We start from the raw sequence: 18,364 nt of genomic DNA on the forward strand, positions 1-18,364 counted from the left end.
CCGTTGCTTGCTTGCTAGCTCAAAGTGCTTCCTACCACAAGTCTAATTCACTAAATCACACTCACATTCATGTAACACTTTTATCTATACATAAGTATGTTTGCAAATATTTACAACTTAAAGTTCAGTATCCTGCCCAAGGAGGCTTTAACAAGTTTAGGGATTTCACCCACTGCCATTCCAACTGGTAAACAAGACACTCTCCTACGCACACCTGGTCTGGTCTTGGCTGTTGGTGATTTTTCGTTTTTATGGGCTGATTTTTTTGTTTGTTCAATTCAATTCAATTTTATTTATATAGCGCCAAATCACAACAAAAGTCGCCTCAAGGCGCTTTATAGATACAGAGAAAAACTAAACAATCATATGACCCCCTATGAGCAAGCACTTTGGCGACAGTGAGAAGGAAAAACTCCCTTTTAACAGGAAGAAACCTCCGGCAGAACCAGGCTCAGGGAGGAGTGGCCATCTGCTGTGACTGGTTGGGGTGAGAGAAGGAAGACAGGATAAAAGACATGCTGTGGAAGAGAGACAGAGATTAATAACACGTATGATTCAATGCAGAGAGGTCTATTAACACATAGTGAGTGAGAAAGGTGACTGGAAAGGAAAAACTCAATGCATCATGGGAATCCCCCGGCAGCCTACATCTATTGCAGCATAACTAAGGGAGGATTCAGGGTCACCTGGTCCAGCCCTAACTATATGCTTTAGCAAAAAGGAAAGTTTTAAGCCTAATCTTGAAAGTAGAGATAGTTTCTGTCTCCCGAATCCAAACTGGAAGCTGGTTCCACAGAAGAGGGGCCTGAAAACTGAAGGCTCTCCCTCCCATTCTACTTTTAAATACTCTGGGACAGCGGTCCCCAACCCCTGGGCCTCGGACCCGGGTCTGTGAGTCGTTTGGTACCGGGCCGCGAGAGTTGAGGCTCAGGTGTGAAATGTATGGTTTTCAGGGTTTTTATCGTTTTTCAGCGTTATTTTGTTATCGTTTTTATCGTTAACTCGGTTTTCTGTATAATGAAGAAGGACTACTTCCAATTCTTCAACTTCACTTCAAACCAACAGCTAGGCGGTTGAAAATTGTACGGAATTGGGTGTTCTAGCAGGACAATGATCCCAGAAACAGAAACATTAAATTTCTGGAATGACCTTCCCAACATCTCAAGCTTAACCGCATTGAAAATGTGTGGACTGCACAATTTAAAGGAACTTTTACAGTTTTTTCTGATGGCTTTAACCCTAACTGTGATTCTTATAGCACAATTCCTAAAACTATTAATACTTATAGCAAAGCCACTCACTGAGTTTGCAAAACTAAAAGCACAAACACTGCTTTGCACTCAGTTTGCAATTTTGTAACACACACTTTGCAAAACTGTAGGCACAATTCACTGCACAACACTCTTTTTGCAGAACTTTAAACACAACTCACTGCTTACACTCAATTACCAAATTTCCAACACACTCCTAGCAAAATTATACACATGTATGGCTATCATTAACACTATTTTGCCAACTGTCTGGCACACTTTCACATGTGAAAACTGTTTTAGATAATTAGTCCACTTTGCAATCAGCCTAAGCACTATAAACAGGTCACAGGTAAGCTGTCTATGTGGAGTACAATGGAAGGAGCAGTAAGAGTGAGAAGAGTGAGAATCAGAGGAGGCCGAGGGAGAGGACGTGGAGGTGAAGAAGTTGGAGGAAGAGGACGTGGAGGTGAAGAAGCAAGAGGGTTAGAGGAAGTTAGAGGAAGAGGACAAGGAGGAGCAAGAAGAGGACGAGGAGGGGAAAGAGGAAGGGTAAGAAGAGTAAGAAACAGAATAACTGATGACATCAGAGCTACAATAGTGGACCATGTCATCAACCATGGGATGACCCTGAGGGAAGCTGGCCAACGGGTTCAGCCTAAACTGAGCCGCTACACTGTGGCAAGCATCATTAGGACATTTCGAAATGAGAATCAGTAAGTACTTTATAGCACTGCCATGCTCTGATGAGAAACACAACAGTACCATACATGCAAAAATACTGAAATTGTTACTTTACAGAATTGCTTGACGTCCAGATGTTGGGGGCAGAGGCAGAATGTTCACTCCAGAGCAAGAGACCCATATAGTGAACATGGTGATTGCCAATAATGCAATAAGACTACGCGCAATACAGCAGCGCATAATTGATAATGACACCATCTTTCAAAATATACACAGTGCAAGCATTTCTGCACTAAGTCGTGTACTTGCGCGCCACAGAATAAGAATGAAGCAAATTTACAGAGTTCCTTTCGAGAGAAACACAGAACGTGTAAAGCAACTGCGATATGACTATGCGCAGGTAAGCTAGTGTCATTGGTTCTGAATTTGGAAGTGCATACTGTAGTGCTGTGCATGGGCCTGATGTGTTGCATTTGTTTTGTCTTGTCCAGAGAGTGGTGGAACTAGAAGCAGATGCAACGGGACATGAGCTACTTTTTGTAGATGAGGCCGGTTTTAACCTCAGTAAAACCAGGAGACGTGGCAGGAACATTATTGGACACCGTGCCATCATCAATGTCCCAGGACAACGTGGTGGTAACATAACCATGTGTGCAGCTATAAGCCAAAATGGTGTTGTTCACCATCATGCAACCATAGGCCCATACAACACTGCACACATTATTGCATTCCTGGACACCTTGCCTGACATGCTCACTGTTCAGAGACCAGAGCAGACCCGATATGTCATCATATGGGACAATGTTAGTTTCCATAGGGCTGCTTTGGTCCGCAACTGGTTTACAGACCACCCATCCTTCATGGCACTCAACCTCCCTCCATACTCTCCATTCTTAAATCCCATCGAGGAGTTCTTCTCTGCCTGGCGCTGGAAAGTGTACGACCGTCATCCTCATCAACAGGTAGCCCTTTTACAGGCAATGGAGGAGGCATGTGGAGATATTGACCAGGCATCATGTCAGGCCTGGATACGGCATTCAAGGAGATATTTTCCCCGGTGCCTTGGACTGGAGGATATCGCATGCGATGTGGACGAAATTTTGTGGCCGGACCCAGAAAGACGACATGATGTAGGCTGATTGTCTTTTTTTTTCCTTTTTTTTTGTGAAATTCCTATTTTGTGTTCTGACTTTGTCTTGGTTTTGATGAGTGTGAATAAACACCAATACTTGAAGTTTGGATCCTTGTATGTTTACATGACACTATGACAAAAGTTTGACCTCAAATTGACATCTGTACACAGAGAAAGCAAAAAACAGATGTGTTTTGTATTCATACCATCAGTGTGCAGTTGGCGCATTGTGTGCTTAGTAGATGATGGCTTGTGTGTACTGTTTGATACGAAAACACCATTTTTACGAAGGTGTGAAGAGTTAATCTAGCTGTGTTCGCTTTTGCAAGAGAACTACAATGTTTTGATAATTGGGTGACAGGTTTTCTAATTTGTGTGCAGAGTTTTGCAAAAATAGCCAATAGTTACAAAAAATGTGCTTAAGCAATCAGAAAAAACTGTAAAATACACAACTTCTTTCCAATTTTTTGATATTACCCATTTGTTGTGTGACACTGAAAGTAAGCTTGAAAAAGTCATTCTTATATTAGCAAATGAAACTGTTATCATCTTGTCCCACAGTAGCACCCTGTTAATATGCAAATTATGGTAAATTCAAATCCAGTAGAATCGATACCGTAGTAAGGAAAGAGACTTTCTCATGAATCAGACCTTCCAGATATTTTTAGAGGTGTATTGACTAGCAAATGTTTTGAATTTGCATGTTTTTCCTGGTAACCTAACAAAATACCAAAGCAAGTTGAGGAATATTCTGAGCCTCATGTTTTCCTCTTCATGCACAAGATAAATGTGCCCGAATTAAATCTCCCCTCCACTTAGTGCTATTTGGTGAGCTGTTCCCTTTAAATTCTGCATTTCTTAAAAACAGAAAATGAGATTGTAGTTGTTGTTGGCTGAGAAACGCAAAACCTTTTTCCTATGATTATTTTTGATCTACAATGTAAATTTTGTTTCTTTTTTGTTTTTTTCCCCACTACGATAGCTGGTGACCTGCAGAATCACCTGCTCTCACAGTTGGAGACAATTACTTTTACACAGCGCACACACACACACACAGCGCACACACACACACACAGCGACGTCAGGCACATCCACACTCCTTTTTTTAATCTGCATAAATCATATGGCCAATGGTATGTGCCATGGTGATCCAAAGGTATGATCACAAGTTTATTTAGTTATTTTTCAACCCAACAAGACAAATAAGCAAAAACATGATGCTGATGCTATGAACACTCTACACACATGAGTCAAGATACAGGAAACCTGCTGCGCATCTGAGTTGTGAGGAAGAAGCTGAACTCACGGATAGCTGCATGTTTGAGTTATCATAGTTCTGTTTCCCTCTCTTTGATGAGTTCTCAGCCAGCTCCCAATCTGATAATGTGTAGCTTGCTCATCAGCCCAGAAGAGACCGCAACGCAACCTCACACAGCGGTTGCGTGCTTTGCCTGCAGTGGCAAAGACTTGCACTTTAATATTCAATTCAGCTTCTCCATCATGTAGTTTTCAGCTGTTTTATACAGGGTTCAGCATATTAGTTATTTTTATAGGTGTGCTCTATATATAGCAATGGCTCATAATAGGATGACAGTTTTTCAAAGAGGTCAAGTGCCTCTATGCACTTCATTAGTTTAGCTATTTTCCTTGTGATAGGTTTGTAGCATAAACCTATTCGCTGGAACGTTGATGACAATTCTACTACACAGCAAAAGCAAGACACAAGTCACCAAAGTTCTTTGTGTTACTCATGCATGAGGGAGAGGACTGGACGAGCGCCGTTCGTCGCATGCTGACTGAAAGTCCAATAGTGTCGTTTTATATGAACCTAAATGGGCATAAGTAATATACAGGGTGGGCCATTTATATGGATACACCGTAATAACATGGGAGTGGTTGGTTATATTAAAGTCCTGTTTGGTGTGAAGATACGAGATGTGCAGCACCTGAAACTACGGATACTGGATGCCTGTGCTGGCATTTCTCCTGCGGTGTTGCTATCAGTGTGTGAAGAGTGGGAGAAGAGGGTTGCATTGACAATCCAACATGCGTCCAACAAGCACATTGAACACATTTTATAAGTGGTTAGAAACTTGTAAATAACTCGTGAAAGAAAAAAGTTACGTTGAAACCAAGCACACCATTGTTTTTCTTGTGACATTACCAATAAGTTTGATGTGTCACATGGCCCTCTTCCTATTGAAAAAACAAAAGTTGTATCCAAGATGGCCGACTTCTAAATGGCCACCATGGTCACCACCCATCTTGAGGAGTTTGCCCCCTCACATATACTAATGTGCCACAAACAGGACTTTAATATCACCAACCATTCCCATGTTATTACGGTGTATCCATATAAATGGCCCACCCTGTAGTTTAAACTTAATTTCTAACTTTGGGAGAGATAAAGAAAAACTCTCTGAGGACAAGAAAGGTTGGGTATGGTATATTTCCATATGGTTTGTCTTCCATTATGCAAACCACATGGAAATATAATTTCCTTCCTTTAAGGTCACTTTCCTGTATCTCAATTCAAAGCAGATGCTAAGTTTCAGATTTGAAAGTAATATTTTTCTGCTGGCACCAACAGAACTCGTCTTCTTTGGAAATGCATCACAGAAATAAGTCATCAAACGCATTAAAGTAAAGTTTGCACTCAAAGAGATTATGTGTCATGTACTGTGTGCGGGAGGCAGAAATAGTGGACCCAAAGTGCAGACTCCAGGAAGTGAAAAAGTGCACTCAAACAGCTTTATTGCTGGATACCAAAATAATTAAACTGAAAATATAAATAAACTATGCAGGCAGGCTGACAGACAGAACACACAGTGTAGAATGAGGGATGATGCGACAACGAGCAGGGGAAGACGCAGACACTAGATACAAAAGGTGAACAGGACCAAGAGGAAAAAGCTGGGAGATATGCCTGACACTGATTACACAAACGAGACGGTGAGCACGCAAAACTGAAATCACTGACATAAGACACAGACCTTCAAAGTAAAACAGGAAACTCAACACAAATGCAGAGAGACAGGCTTTACACTGAGACCTGACGGAACTGGAACAGAGGGAGTACAGAACCAAAACCTAACAACTAGCAAATCTTAACAGAATACATAACCAAAATAAACAAGAACTTAAGACATATTAATAAACACAAAACAGTGAATGATCAGACTCAGGACCATGGCATTATGTTTGATTTACAACTAAATGTACCACAACAGAAAGCAAGCAGTTACACAGATATCATGTGAAAAGTAAAGATTAAATCAATCACATCACTTTTACAGGATGTAAGCCGCCTTCATCCAGCTATTGAAACAAACAGTGTGAACTATGGAGTACACGTCTCTTGTTTTTTGATATCTTTCTTTTCTGGAAGTTTCCACCAGCTCACTTTTAGGTCACCAGTTGTACCTCCCAGCTCATTTTTGACCTGCACAACAGAAAAAAGAAAATTTAATGATTACACCACAAATTATAGACTGTTATTGTTACATTTTAAATGAAATGAAAACATGACAGAGACTCAAGACGCTAATGCTAATAAAGCAATTTTTTGGGATTTCTCATTACCCAAGACTTTTTTTTTTTAAACACCTTGAAGGTTTTGTTATTAAAATATAAGTATAGTCGTTTCACTAAGATTTTGGGATCACACAAATTATCAAATTCATGATGGACTCCATCACAGCCGGGTCTTTCATGTCCACAGAAGAGTTGACAGCAGCCAGATTCACTTTCACCAAGAACTTTCTCCATGGAGCTGGTAAGAGTATTAATTTATTAATTATTAATGCAACCCTTTCATTTCTCTGGACTGCCATAGGAGTATACGAGCTTTTGATAAGCTCAAACACAAAGCATTCACCTTCTGTTCGTATTTGTTTTAACTCATTTGCGCTTTACATTTGAACACTGTTTTCAGTAGTTGTAAAAATAAGTTTTATTTGCTGTATTTGACATCTTGTGAATGACCAAAAAATATATCTTACCTAAACAGATGACACCAGCATCCTGAGAATGTTTACAGTTGTGTGCTCCAAATCCACTGAACTGACACCCAGTTAGAAAGTTTTCATTTCCTGAACAGGTCACTTCATCAAGCCAAATCTGTCCAGTTCCTTGACCAAAGTAAGCAAACTGGGGAGCCTGTAGTGCCGGTCCACTTTTTAACTCTCTGCAAACCACCTCAGCATCATTTAAGTCCCAGCCATCATCACAGACTGTTCCCCAGATGTTATTGTGATAAACTTCAACTCTGCCAGAGCATTGAGTTGATTCAGGCCCAGCTAATCTGATGGGTGAACCTGAAAATGCAGAAAAGGACTTAAGGACAAAAAATATTGTAATGGCAATTAATAGTTAAAATGGAGAAGTTTTCCATAATTAAAATACAGTTTGTAGTTCTATATTTAAATTAAATCTTTTTGTTCAAAGTTATTGTATTTCATATTAAATAAAATATTTTAAGAAAGCCTATTAAATTTAACGTTAAGATGCTCAAACACTTAATCTTTGATCTTTTTATTTGCATGATATTGCTGTAAGCATCACAGTACTGCCACTATAAGGCTATGTCCACACGTACCCGGGTATTTTTGAAAACGCAGATTTTTCTATGCGTTTGCACCTTTCGTCCACACGTAAACGGCGTTTTTGGTCACTGAAAACGTCGATTTTTTAAAACTCCGGCCAGGAGTGAATATTTTTGAAAACTCAGTTTTTGCATTTACGTGTGGACGAGAAAACGGAGAAAACGCAGCGTCAAAAGTGTGCGTATTTTTTGACGTCACACTGTGCGCCACGTTATTGTTTCGGTGAAATGAATTTCTACAACACTGTTACTGTTAATTGTTCTCTCTGCAGTGTTTAAATGCTTACATATACACACACAGTTACTGTCCCTCCACACATACGACTCGGTTCTGCTTCTATGCCCCAACTTTGTTTACTTTTTCCCACCGAGGCTTCTAGACTTCTGATTGGCCAACATTTCTACACGGATAGGAATATATTGCCACCTGTTGCTTTGGCATGTTCCTAGCAGCGTTTTCCTTCATTTCTGCCTTTACGTGTGGACGGGATTATTTTTTAAAACGAAAACGGAAAATCTCAGTTTTCAAAAATACCCGTGTACGTGTGGACGTAGCCTCAGACATTTCACTTTGTATACATATGAGGCTTCATATAAATTGTCACTAAACTACAGAGAAATATTTGTTATTTTACACTGTGGTTGAATAACGAATTATAACACACTTAATTCCTGTCGTCAACATTTAATTCTGTTAACAGAAATCAATGTCAATACTCTTGATAACAAAACTTGAAATTTGTGTTCTAGTCCTGGGTTCTATGTTTGTTTGTATTCTAGTTTGTCTCATTTTGTCTTATATGATTCTATTCTTGGGTTTTCTTAGTTCTAGGTAAGCATATATATATATATATATATATATATATATATATATATATATATATATATATATATATATATGTGTGTGTATGTGTGTGTGTGTGTGTTTATAAATTCCCTGCTCGCCCCTGCTGGCGGTCAATCCCTAAAGCTCGGGTCCTCTACCAGAGGCCTGGGAGCTTGAGGGTCTGGCGCAGTATCTTAGTTGTTCCTAGGACTGCGCTCTTCTGGACAGAGATCTCAGATGTTGTTCCTGGGATCTGCTGGAGACACTCGCCTAGTTTGGGAGTCACTGCACCTAGTGCTCTGATTACCACTGGGACCACCGTTACCTTCACCCTCAAAATTTTCTCGAGCTCTTCTCTGAGCCCTTGGTATTTCTCGAGCTGCTTGTGTTCCTTCTTTCTGATGTTGTTGTCATTTGGAACCGCTACATCGATCACTATGCCCGTCTTCTGTTTGTCTACTGCAGCTATGTGGTGAGCATCCTCTCTTTTTTTGGCCCCATACACTCCTCCATATTCCTCACTTTATTATCGCTGCAGCAACCCAGTCACTGGAGCAGTGAGCACCTGGACAGCCCTCTGAAAGATGAAGCAAGGCTCCTCTGATGGACTCACAACTGCAAGACAGGAGTTGCAATCATCTTTGACCAGCTGCCTTAGTTCTAGAGCCAGTAGACTTTGCTTGTCCTGTTGAGCACTCCCAGTCAGATGGGACCACATGCCCTGTGCTAAACTCCCTGAGCCTGAGGGTCCTGAGCTGCCTGAAGGACCCTGCCGTATTAGTCAGAGGTCCCTTTGCTAAGGTTCGGAGCCGCGGACCTTCAGTAATAGTAATAAATCACACAGCAATAGTACATTCACGTAGTTGTAAAAAGCATGATAATATATTAAGTAATCCAAAGTATTCAGAATACGTTACTGTCATTGAGTAACGTAACGGAATACGTTACAGAATACATTTTGGGGCATGTATTCTGTAATCTGTAATAGAATACATTTTAAAAGTAACCTTCCCAACACTAGTGGTAGCAGCCGGGGGCTGAAGGCGAAGCTCGTTCAGAATGAACTGTGCGAGCAGGTGAAGTGAGCTGAACAGCCTGGGGAGACCGGAAACCAATCGCTGTAGCCGGTTAGCCACAGCTTGCCGAAGTTCTTTCCCCTCGTGCTCCAGCCACAAATTAATCAATTTGTCCACAGAGTACACAATATTCTCACGGAGCTCCTTGGGCGAGTCAAATGCTGCTGGGATGGCAAACAACGAAAAAAGGGCGAGGCTGGCGAGAACAGAACTGACAAACCTAAACTGGCAAAACTAACCTGAAACCAGAACAGAGATGCAGGGAGATAACGCAGACTAGAGAACAAAACACCATATAACGCAGACAAACCAGCAACTGCAATCAGAGGCAGACACAAGGCTTAAATACACAGAAGGATAACGAGGGAATGAGACACAGAAGGAGGCCACAGCTGGGACTAATTAGACTGGACGGGACAGGGGAAACGAAACGAAAACACACTGAACACACTGACATCAGACACGGACCTTCAAAGTAAAACACAAAACACACACACATAAAGACACAGATTCAGAGACGCGGGCTTAACACAGAGACCTGACGACACTAGAAGGGATATATAGGCAGAGATGACACAAAACAGAGGGAGCACTGAATAAACACTGGGAAACCAAAACACAAATAGTCATAATTCATAATAAAATCCAAAGTAAAAGTACAAAAACCAAAAACACAGGACCGTGACAGTTAGCCTCTGGTCAAAGCTCTTGTGGTGCCTTTTCACCTCCATGTTTTTCATTTGGGTTTTAGGTCCCTCCATCCTGATCTCCTCCACACAACCTGAAGCTGGATTTGCATGCCCTGCCAGTGTTTTAACTCATTTGCCTTTGAAGACTATGACGACTATACAAATAATTGTGAAAACAAGAAATTATTTTTTACAGTATTTGGCATTCTCACCTAAACAAATGACACCAGTGTTGTGATAGTGCCCATAGTTGTTTGAACAGTATTACTTAAAATAGGATTAGGGTTAGTATCTAAACGTTTTCTCACCTGAACAAATGACACCAGCATCCTCACCATGTCCACAGTTGTGTGATCCCCATCCACTGTGCTGACACCCAGTTAGAGAACTTTCCTTTCCTGAACAGCCCACGTCATCAAGCCAAATTTGTCCAGTTCCTTGACCAAAGTAAGCAAACTGGGGAGCTTGTTGTGCAGACCCACAGTTTAACTGTCTGCAAACCACCTCAGCATCATTTAAGTCCCAGCCATCATCACAGACTGTTCCCCAGATGTTATTGTGATAAACTTCAACTCTGCCAGAGCATCGAGTTGATCCAGACCCACTTAATCGGATGGGCACACCTGAAAAAAAAACAACAACAAAAAAACAGAAAAGATAGGAACATAAAGGACTTGTAATGTTCATCTATAGTTGTATGTAAATATAAAGTAGAAAACTGACTGATCAGATGTGATTTTGCATAAAATCATGTGTATTCACGAGATATAAACCTTGAAAATTTTACACATATTGTGTGTCCTCCTGGTCTCAGGTTACCTTATCTGTTTTAACTCAATTGCCTTTTATATATTTCCAGTATTTGGCACACCTTGGATGAGAAAAATATATCTTAACAGAACAGATGACGCCAGCATTATTATTGTGCCCACAGTTATGTGTGACACAACTCATGTATGTCACACAAGAGGATAATGACCTAAAATATATCCCGTCTCTAAACGTTTTCTCACCTGAACAAATGACACCAGCATCCTCACCATGTCCACAGTTGTGTGATCCCCATCCACTGTGCTGACACCCAGTTAGAGAACTTTCCTTTCCTGAACAGCCCATGTTATCAAGCCAAATTTGTCCAGTTCCTTGACCAAAGTAAGCAAACTGGGGAGCTTGTTGTGCAGACCCACAGTTTAACTGTCTGCAAACCACCTCAGCATCATTTAAGTCCCAGCCATCATCACAGACTGTTCCCCAGATGTTATTGTGATAAACTTCAACTCTGCCAGAGCACCGAGTTGATCCAGGCCCAGCCAATAAAATGGGCACACCTGCAAACAAAACACAAAAAAGATATGTTGTGGATATAAGATTCAGAAGTTGTAATATTGTAAATTGTAACTGTAAATTTTAAAGTGGTAGGATGGCTCCGTTAACAGTGAAGTTTAAAAAAGAAAAGGTTAACAGATGGAAATTAAACTAATTCCAAAGTCAATAGAAACTGCTTAAATTTCCTAGTATTAGTTAGCTTTTGCCAATTCTAAAAGAAAATAATGTGTTTGTGTTATTTTAGCCAACATATAATTGGTTCAGACAGACCCTATACAGATCAGAGCTTTGGCTCAGGCTTAGTTGTCCCAATCCCATCTCCCAGTACCCACACTCCTGACACTGAACCAGCACCTCTGTTAGTTGAAGAACAAGGTGCCTTCTTTTATGTCAAGCAATGTGTCTAATTGCAGGGAGGCCCCTTGGGATTTTTTTCCTACACACTTTTTATTTATTTTGCAATATAATGCATTTGTCACACAACAGGCAGGTCGGCCGGTGAGGAATTATTATAAAAAAGCATTATAAAATTAAATAAAATCTATCTGAGTTCCACTTAGGTCTCATGACATAGATACTTTTCAGTTGGCTACACTTAAGTTATATTTGCCAGTTCCTTAATAATTTAAATAAAACAATTTTGATCAGTAAAACATAATTTTAAACCATTTTATAGATGAGATTTTAAATTTATATCCATCCAAAAAGTTAATGGCTATTTAATTTATATTTGTATTTGATGTAAAGGTACCAATCAATGTAAAAAACAGACAAACAAAAAACAAAAAAATCTAATAATATTATCATGAAAAATATTAAAATGTAACAAATTGCACATTTCTCAGTCTTGCATAAATTAAAAAAAATCTATTCATCTAAGCAGAACATTGGTCGATGTCTGCACAGAGTTATAATTCTATGTTTGCAACATTAAAGTGGTGGGGCCCAAAGCGATATTTCTTTTTCACGGTTCCCAAATCCATGGTGTTACTCCTGCAAGGAAATGTACATTACTGATCGAAGGTTTTAGAATATTTTTTTTAACACATCAATTCTTCTTCTTGTCCAATGAATAGCCTGAAATGATACAAAAGTAAGTAGGCACCCTCAACCAAATTGGGTACCACAGCATTCTGCAGAGCCATGCAGCATCCTGTGGTATGTGCCTAGCTGTTTAGGGGTTCATCCTACAGAAAGATAATAACCCAAAATATAAGATAAAGCTATGCCAGAACTGCCTCATGAAAAAAGAACAAGTTAATAAGCTTCAAAACATGGACTTAGAGCCCACTGAGCTGATTTTGAATACCTGGACATAAGAGTGAAAACAAAGCACCCTACAAGTGCCACGCATTTATGGGAACTTCTGCAACACAGTTGGGAAGAACTTTCTGAAGAACATTTGGTTTGCATTGTAGAAAGAATGCCATGGGTGTTGTTACGGATTCAAATATTGGGAATGGATACAAGAGGAAAACCAAAATAACAACACTGGTCCGGCCGGGTCAAGTCAAACGATGATTTAATGAACACACGCGTGGGAGATGGACACCATACACAGACAGCATCAGATCTCAAAATGGTGGAGCCTTGATCAAACTCTTATAGCCTCTAGTGGCCCCCACCTAATCATCAGAGCCTAAACATTCTTTCTCACACAGCGCCTAAGCTACGACCTTGGCTCCCTGTTTATCTGCTCCTGATGAAATGGGGCAGTATGCTCTGTTCTCTTCTAATCAGACAAATGAGACGATGACTTTCTGTGAACAGTATTTCTTATAACTCAGCAGTATAATGCATCATAAAACAATATCATTCATTCACAATAAATCAACAGTCTAATGTAATGCAAATCAGTTTACCAAATGTAATAATTATCACCTTCTTCTAGTTCAGGAGCATAATGCAAACTGAAACTACATAATAATTCACAATCTTTAATTAGGGGTCTAACATGGCCTAAAATAATATCATAATCCCACAATTCCCCCTGATGAGCTCTTTAGACATAAAGAGCTCACTTACACCCTGCAATCCAGTGTTGCCGGGTTCATTTCTCCTTACTCCTGAGGCCTTTTGTCCCCCTGTTGGGTGAACCATATGTGAGATGACCTCTGTGTTTACGCAGTTCAGATGCAAGAAAAACTTTTATTACAACAACAATAGTAGGTACAGATGATACTCCCATCACTCCCCAGTTCTCCCACAGCTTTATTTCGGTGCTACCTTATACCCTCCAAACGTACTCGGACTAGAACCTCTGTCCGAGGAGCTTTTAACCTTTATTTTATTGCTGTAGGCACCAGTGTCTTCCAGTCGGGTGATCCTCTGCTCTTGTTTCCTTCAACCTCAGGGGTTAGACAACCCTTCAGTCGTTGCACAGATCAGGGGATTATTCTGCCCCGATTTCAAACAATGATCTGTGTATTCTGGGATCACAGCTGTGTTCCCCAGGAAAAGGAACAGAAAGGTGTTCTCCTTATGACCAACAGCCTCTCGAACGTCGTTGGTGTGGTGTTCCTGGATTTCCGTCAACCCCTTCATGATTATTGCTGTGTTTATGGTATCCATCCATTTGAGGTGACTAACTGGAGCCCAAAATGCCATGACACTTGAACCCAGTTGATGTTTCCGCAGTCACCGTAACTGTCTCTGCTGCCAAGGATCCTCGTATATCTGTGACCTCGTCTGGTGTCTGTTCCTTTCTCTGTAAGAGACAGAAAACCAAAACACCTCTCTTCCTAGCTCTAACAATCTAATGTTGCTGTCTACTGATCTTTTAGTGGTTCAGAATTTGTTTAGAATATTCAGAATGTCCCAAGGACTTATCCTAATTTAGTGTATGTGTGTGTAAGCGTGTTTGCATTTAGCCCGCTGCACTCAAGGCATTTCTTACACTTTATCAGTCCGGACTATCGCCGAACGAAGCTTATGACCTTCAAAAGACCGAGTGCCAACTCATTATAAGCACATTTGCAAGATATATATAAAAATGATTAAAACCACTCATTCTAATAAAAGACATAAAAAACAAATTAGCCATTTCTAATTCTAACATGTGTCCATTCAATTAAGCTAGAAAATTAAAAGAAAAGGTTAGCGACCTCATATCTTAGAAAGTATCAGACTTTCTCCTGTCCAGTGTCGTTGCTCCAGTCTTGTTATTCTGTGTTAGGGAATGAAATCAATTTAATTGTCATGTTAGATCTGTTCAACACCTGGCTCCGCCCAGAGCCTGCGTCTTCACAATTGTCTACAAACAAAACCTGTATTATTATGAACTTCACTTCAACATGAACTTGTTGACTACTTTTGACACCTGTAGATAGAAGATTAACATGGGGTTATAACAATCACTGTAATACAAATGTTAATATGTCAATAGCTTCAATAAATGTTCAATGCAATGCTTGTTATATGATTCTGATGTAACAATAATGCTGATGCTAAAATAACAGTAAAACACACCCTTTTTATCCCTTACTGACCACAGCAGGGGCCTCTATGTTTTGATTCAGCCATGAAGCTCACCTGATTCATCACTGAGCCCCACCGGCACTGGCATTTGACAGGGTGGTGCTGCATATTCTTCCTTTAATGTCACTATTTTCAATCTGTTAATTAGAGTGCTTAAACATGAAGTAGACTACGTCCACTACAAGTCAATACAACTGTGAATGTGGCCAATTATCAATCTATTACCAATCAATAACAAAAAATAGCTTTTATTTTATGCATGCTTTTAGTCAACCACTCACCCACAGGATCTCCAATCCCAGAAAATTCCTTCTCCTCATTTAATGAGTCTGTCCTCCTTCCATGCCCTGGTAACTGGTCCATCCAGAGCTGTATCATTATGAAATATACATACAACAAGCCAAACCACACCTTGGTCACACCAACCCTTTTCCGCCCTGAAGATGTCCAACGCCATCTTAGTCTGGACTGTCAAAGGTGATTTTAACGCTGATTGTTCCGACAATCCATTTATAACATTTCCTGGTCAGATTAGCCAATCCCTGCACACTGGAATAAACATAATCAACATGATCAACATTTTTCCTGCGTGTTTTTTCACCATCTTATTAATTCCAACGCTCCATCCTTATGTGGTTTGTTGCATTATGTTTATCTAGAACTCCACTCTGTCTCTAAATGTTTGAAGAATTTTTCATGTTTGGGGTCAAGTTTTAAGAATTTGACCATACGTGAAATTAATGGTGTTATTGTAACATGGTAGACTAGTGTGCCTGTGTTAATTCAGCTCCATATTATTGTGTGAAGTTGCACTGGGTTGGGAGTGGTTTTTTGTGTGTGTGTCACATTTTTGGTTAGCCAATGGCTGGAATGGGGTTGGACTAATTAGAGGCAGGTGTACTTGATTGCACTGATACACTGGTCTACTTATAGCCCACACTACAAACACTGCTGTGTCATTTTGTCTCTCTGTGCATGTATGTAATGTGATAATCTGATATGTTTGGGATGGATGGGTTTTGCGCTATGAATTTTATACTGAAGGTGTCATTTTGTCTCTCTGTGCAGGCCAGGGCCTATTATATGCCACAGCCTAAAGGCAGCATAGTTGCACAGGTTGGAGTGATCACTGGCTATATGCTTGCAGGGTAGTGGGTCTCCAAGGACAACTTCTACCCCTGTTAAAGGCAACATGTGGAGTGCAACTGGCCGTGTGGCATGGCTGGCTCTGGCCTTGGGACTGTGTGTTTTTATTTGATTCATGAATGGGACACTGGACTGTTTTATCTTTTATCTCTTGATATTTTTTTTTGTCAATAAATTATCTTTTAGAATTTTATTGACTGTCATCGTTTTGCCCACGACTGAGACGGTTGGTCAGACCTAAAATCTTTCTTTGGGTGTGTTACATTATCACCCCCATCGGGGCTTACCTTTCCCACTTCTGATGATATTCCTCCCTATTCTTTGCAAGTACCCCGTTTTGGTGGCGAGAAACTGTTGGTGTGGTCAAGTGGGCGCTGTAAAAACAAAAGCTCAGGACAGAACAGTTATCAGTCATGTACTTCATACAAAATTAGCATATATTGAATTTCATATTGATCCTCTGAGTGTAATGGTACATTTTAATTTTAATTTATCAAAGCTAAACACAATAATTTTTCTTTATTTTGCTCTTGTTCTTGTGCAGCACCACATGCCCCTGTCGGTTCTATCTTACTTTTCTAAATTATTGACTATTTCAATGGAGAACCTAAATGACGTGGACCAAGGTTTGTCATTACATATCTCTATTTTGAATGTGACAAGTCTATCATTCCCCTGTTATTCATACACAGCAAATTCAAAAGTGTTAAATGTTTTGGTGTTAGTAGTCTTACAGTTAATTTTACTCTAAGTAGAGTCACATTCTTTTAATGTAACTCTGAGGTGTAAAATGATAGTAGTTAAAATCGAGTGTTAAAAATGAGTGTTTCCATTTCAAATCTGGAGGTGTTACAATGGAAACATTAACTCTTAACCTCTTAACTCTGAACTCCTACAGGGGCTATGACATCAATAGAGTAAATTCACAGACTCCGCCCCCAGCACGGCTCCAATCGAAGCTGAAGTGAAGCCGTTTCAGAACATTTTGCTCTACATATTTGAGTTGTTTGCCATGCTTGGTAAGTCATGTTTTCAAAGATTGTTTCAATTATTGTTATTAGCTTTTACTTCTGTGGCTCTTTGGAGTTGAGACAAAGCTGTGTGAAAGGCATTAGCCATGTTGCTCGGTGATAGCATAATATTCTGTTTTAGCTAGCTGAAAGGTATTGTTTGCGGGCAAATACCACAGCCTTGAAAAAAAGCTTGCATGTGAATTTTCAGTCAAATTTCTTGGTCAAATACACTTAAAACAATGTCTAGAATGTGAAATGTTGATATAATGGTGCTACTTGAAGCCTGAAAACGATCTCCCATAAAAAACGAGCAAACAGCAGTAGCAGATGTCCCAACTCCCGACTGAGTTCTACGTTAGCATTTAGATTCCTCCAGAGTTTTGTGCACACGGTTTTAGGTAAAAATGAAAAAGGTTGAGGTTTTACATTTAGTTCAGTATTACCTGTTGTCTGTGTCCTTGTCTTTTGGGAAAATACTTTACACAAGTAATGGCTCAAAAAGGATTCCTTTTTTTTTTTTTTTTTTTTACTGTGCTGCAATTGATTTGTGCCATTAATTAGTGTCAACTAATTTTTATTCAATCTCCACATAGGATATGCTTGTGAAGATGGAATATGGGGGAGAGCAGAAGTGCGTTGAAGTTCCACAAAGTGATGAATGAAGGACATGCATATTGTATTTTGTATTTATTGAAATAAGTGATGAGAATGCTGTTATTTGCATTTACCAGCTCACCTATGTCAGACCTTCTGATAAACGAAATTCTAATGAAAGTGAGAACATGTACACTGTTACATCTTTCAGAAAATGTTTTGAAATTGTGGTGCACAGTTCAGAATAAATGTTTTTCAAAAACCATTGCGTCTTTTTAGTAAATGTTTATTTCCAAAAGAAATTTCTAGAAGTTCAGACCAGTAAAATTCCCGCTTTTTAGAATTAATTAGAAGATAACTCTTACGTAGCTAAACTAAAATACTCTTTGAGAGTTAATATATAAACTCTTAACACCAAGTGCCAAATTATCAACTCCAGAGAGATTTGGTGTTTAACACTAAATCAGAGTTAACGTACCAACTCTCCAAAAAGAGTCAAATTAACACTCTCTGGTGTGGACCCATATAGACACTTTAAAAGTGTTGAA

The 18,364-nt window shown here is 39.7% G+C and overlaps 1 protein-coding gene across 1 annotated transcript in view; it reads right to left on the reverse strand.

Annotated features, from left to right (window-relative positions):
• Window positions 1–18,364, reverse strand: part of LOC118455566 (uncharacterized) — a 91,149-nt gene that overhangs the window by 43,860 nt on the left and 28,925 nt on the right. The window contains 3 exon segments of the mRNA XM_087838252.1: window positions 7,074–7,382; window positions 10,569–10,883; window positions 11,274–11,588. Coding sequence (XP_087694378.1) covers window positions 7,074–7,382; window positions 10,569–10,883; window positions 11,274–11,588 — 939 coding nt within the window.

Source organism: Neolamprologus brichardi, chromosome 3, assembly GCF_056152115.1.
Source record: "Neolamprologus brichardi isolate AB-2024 chromosome 3, ASM5615211v1, whole genome shotgun sequence".
Classification (NCBI taxonomy): Eukaryota; Metazoa; Chordata; class Actinopteri; order Cichliformes; family Cichlidae; genus Neolamprologus; species Neolamprologus brichardi.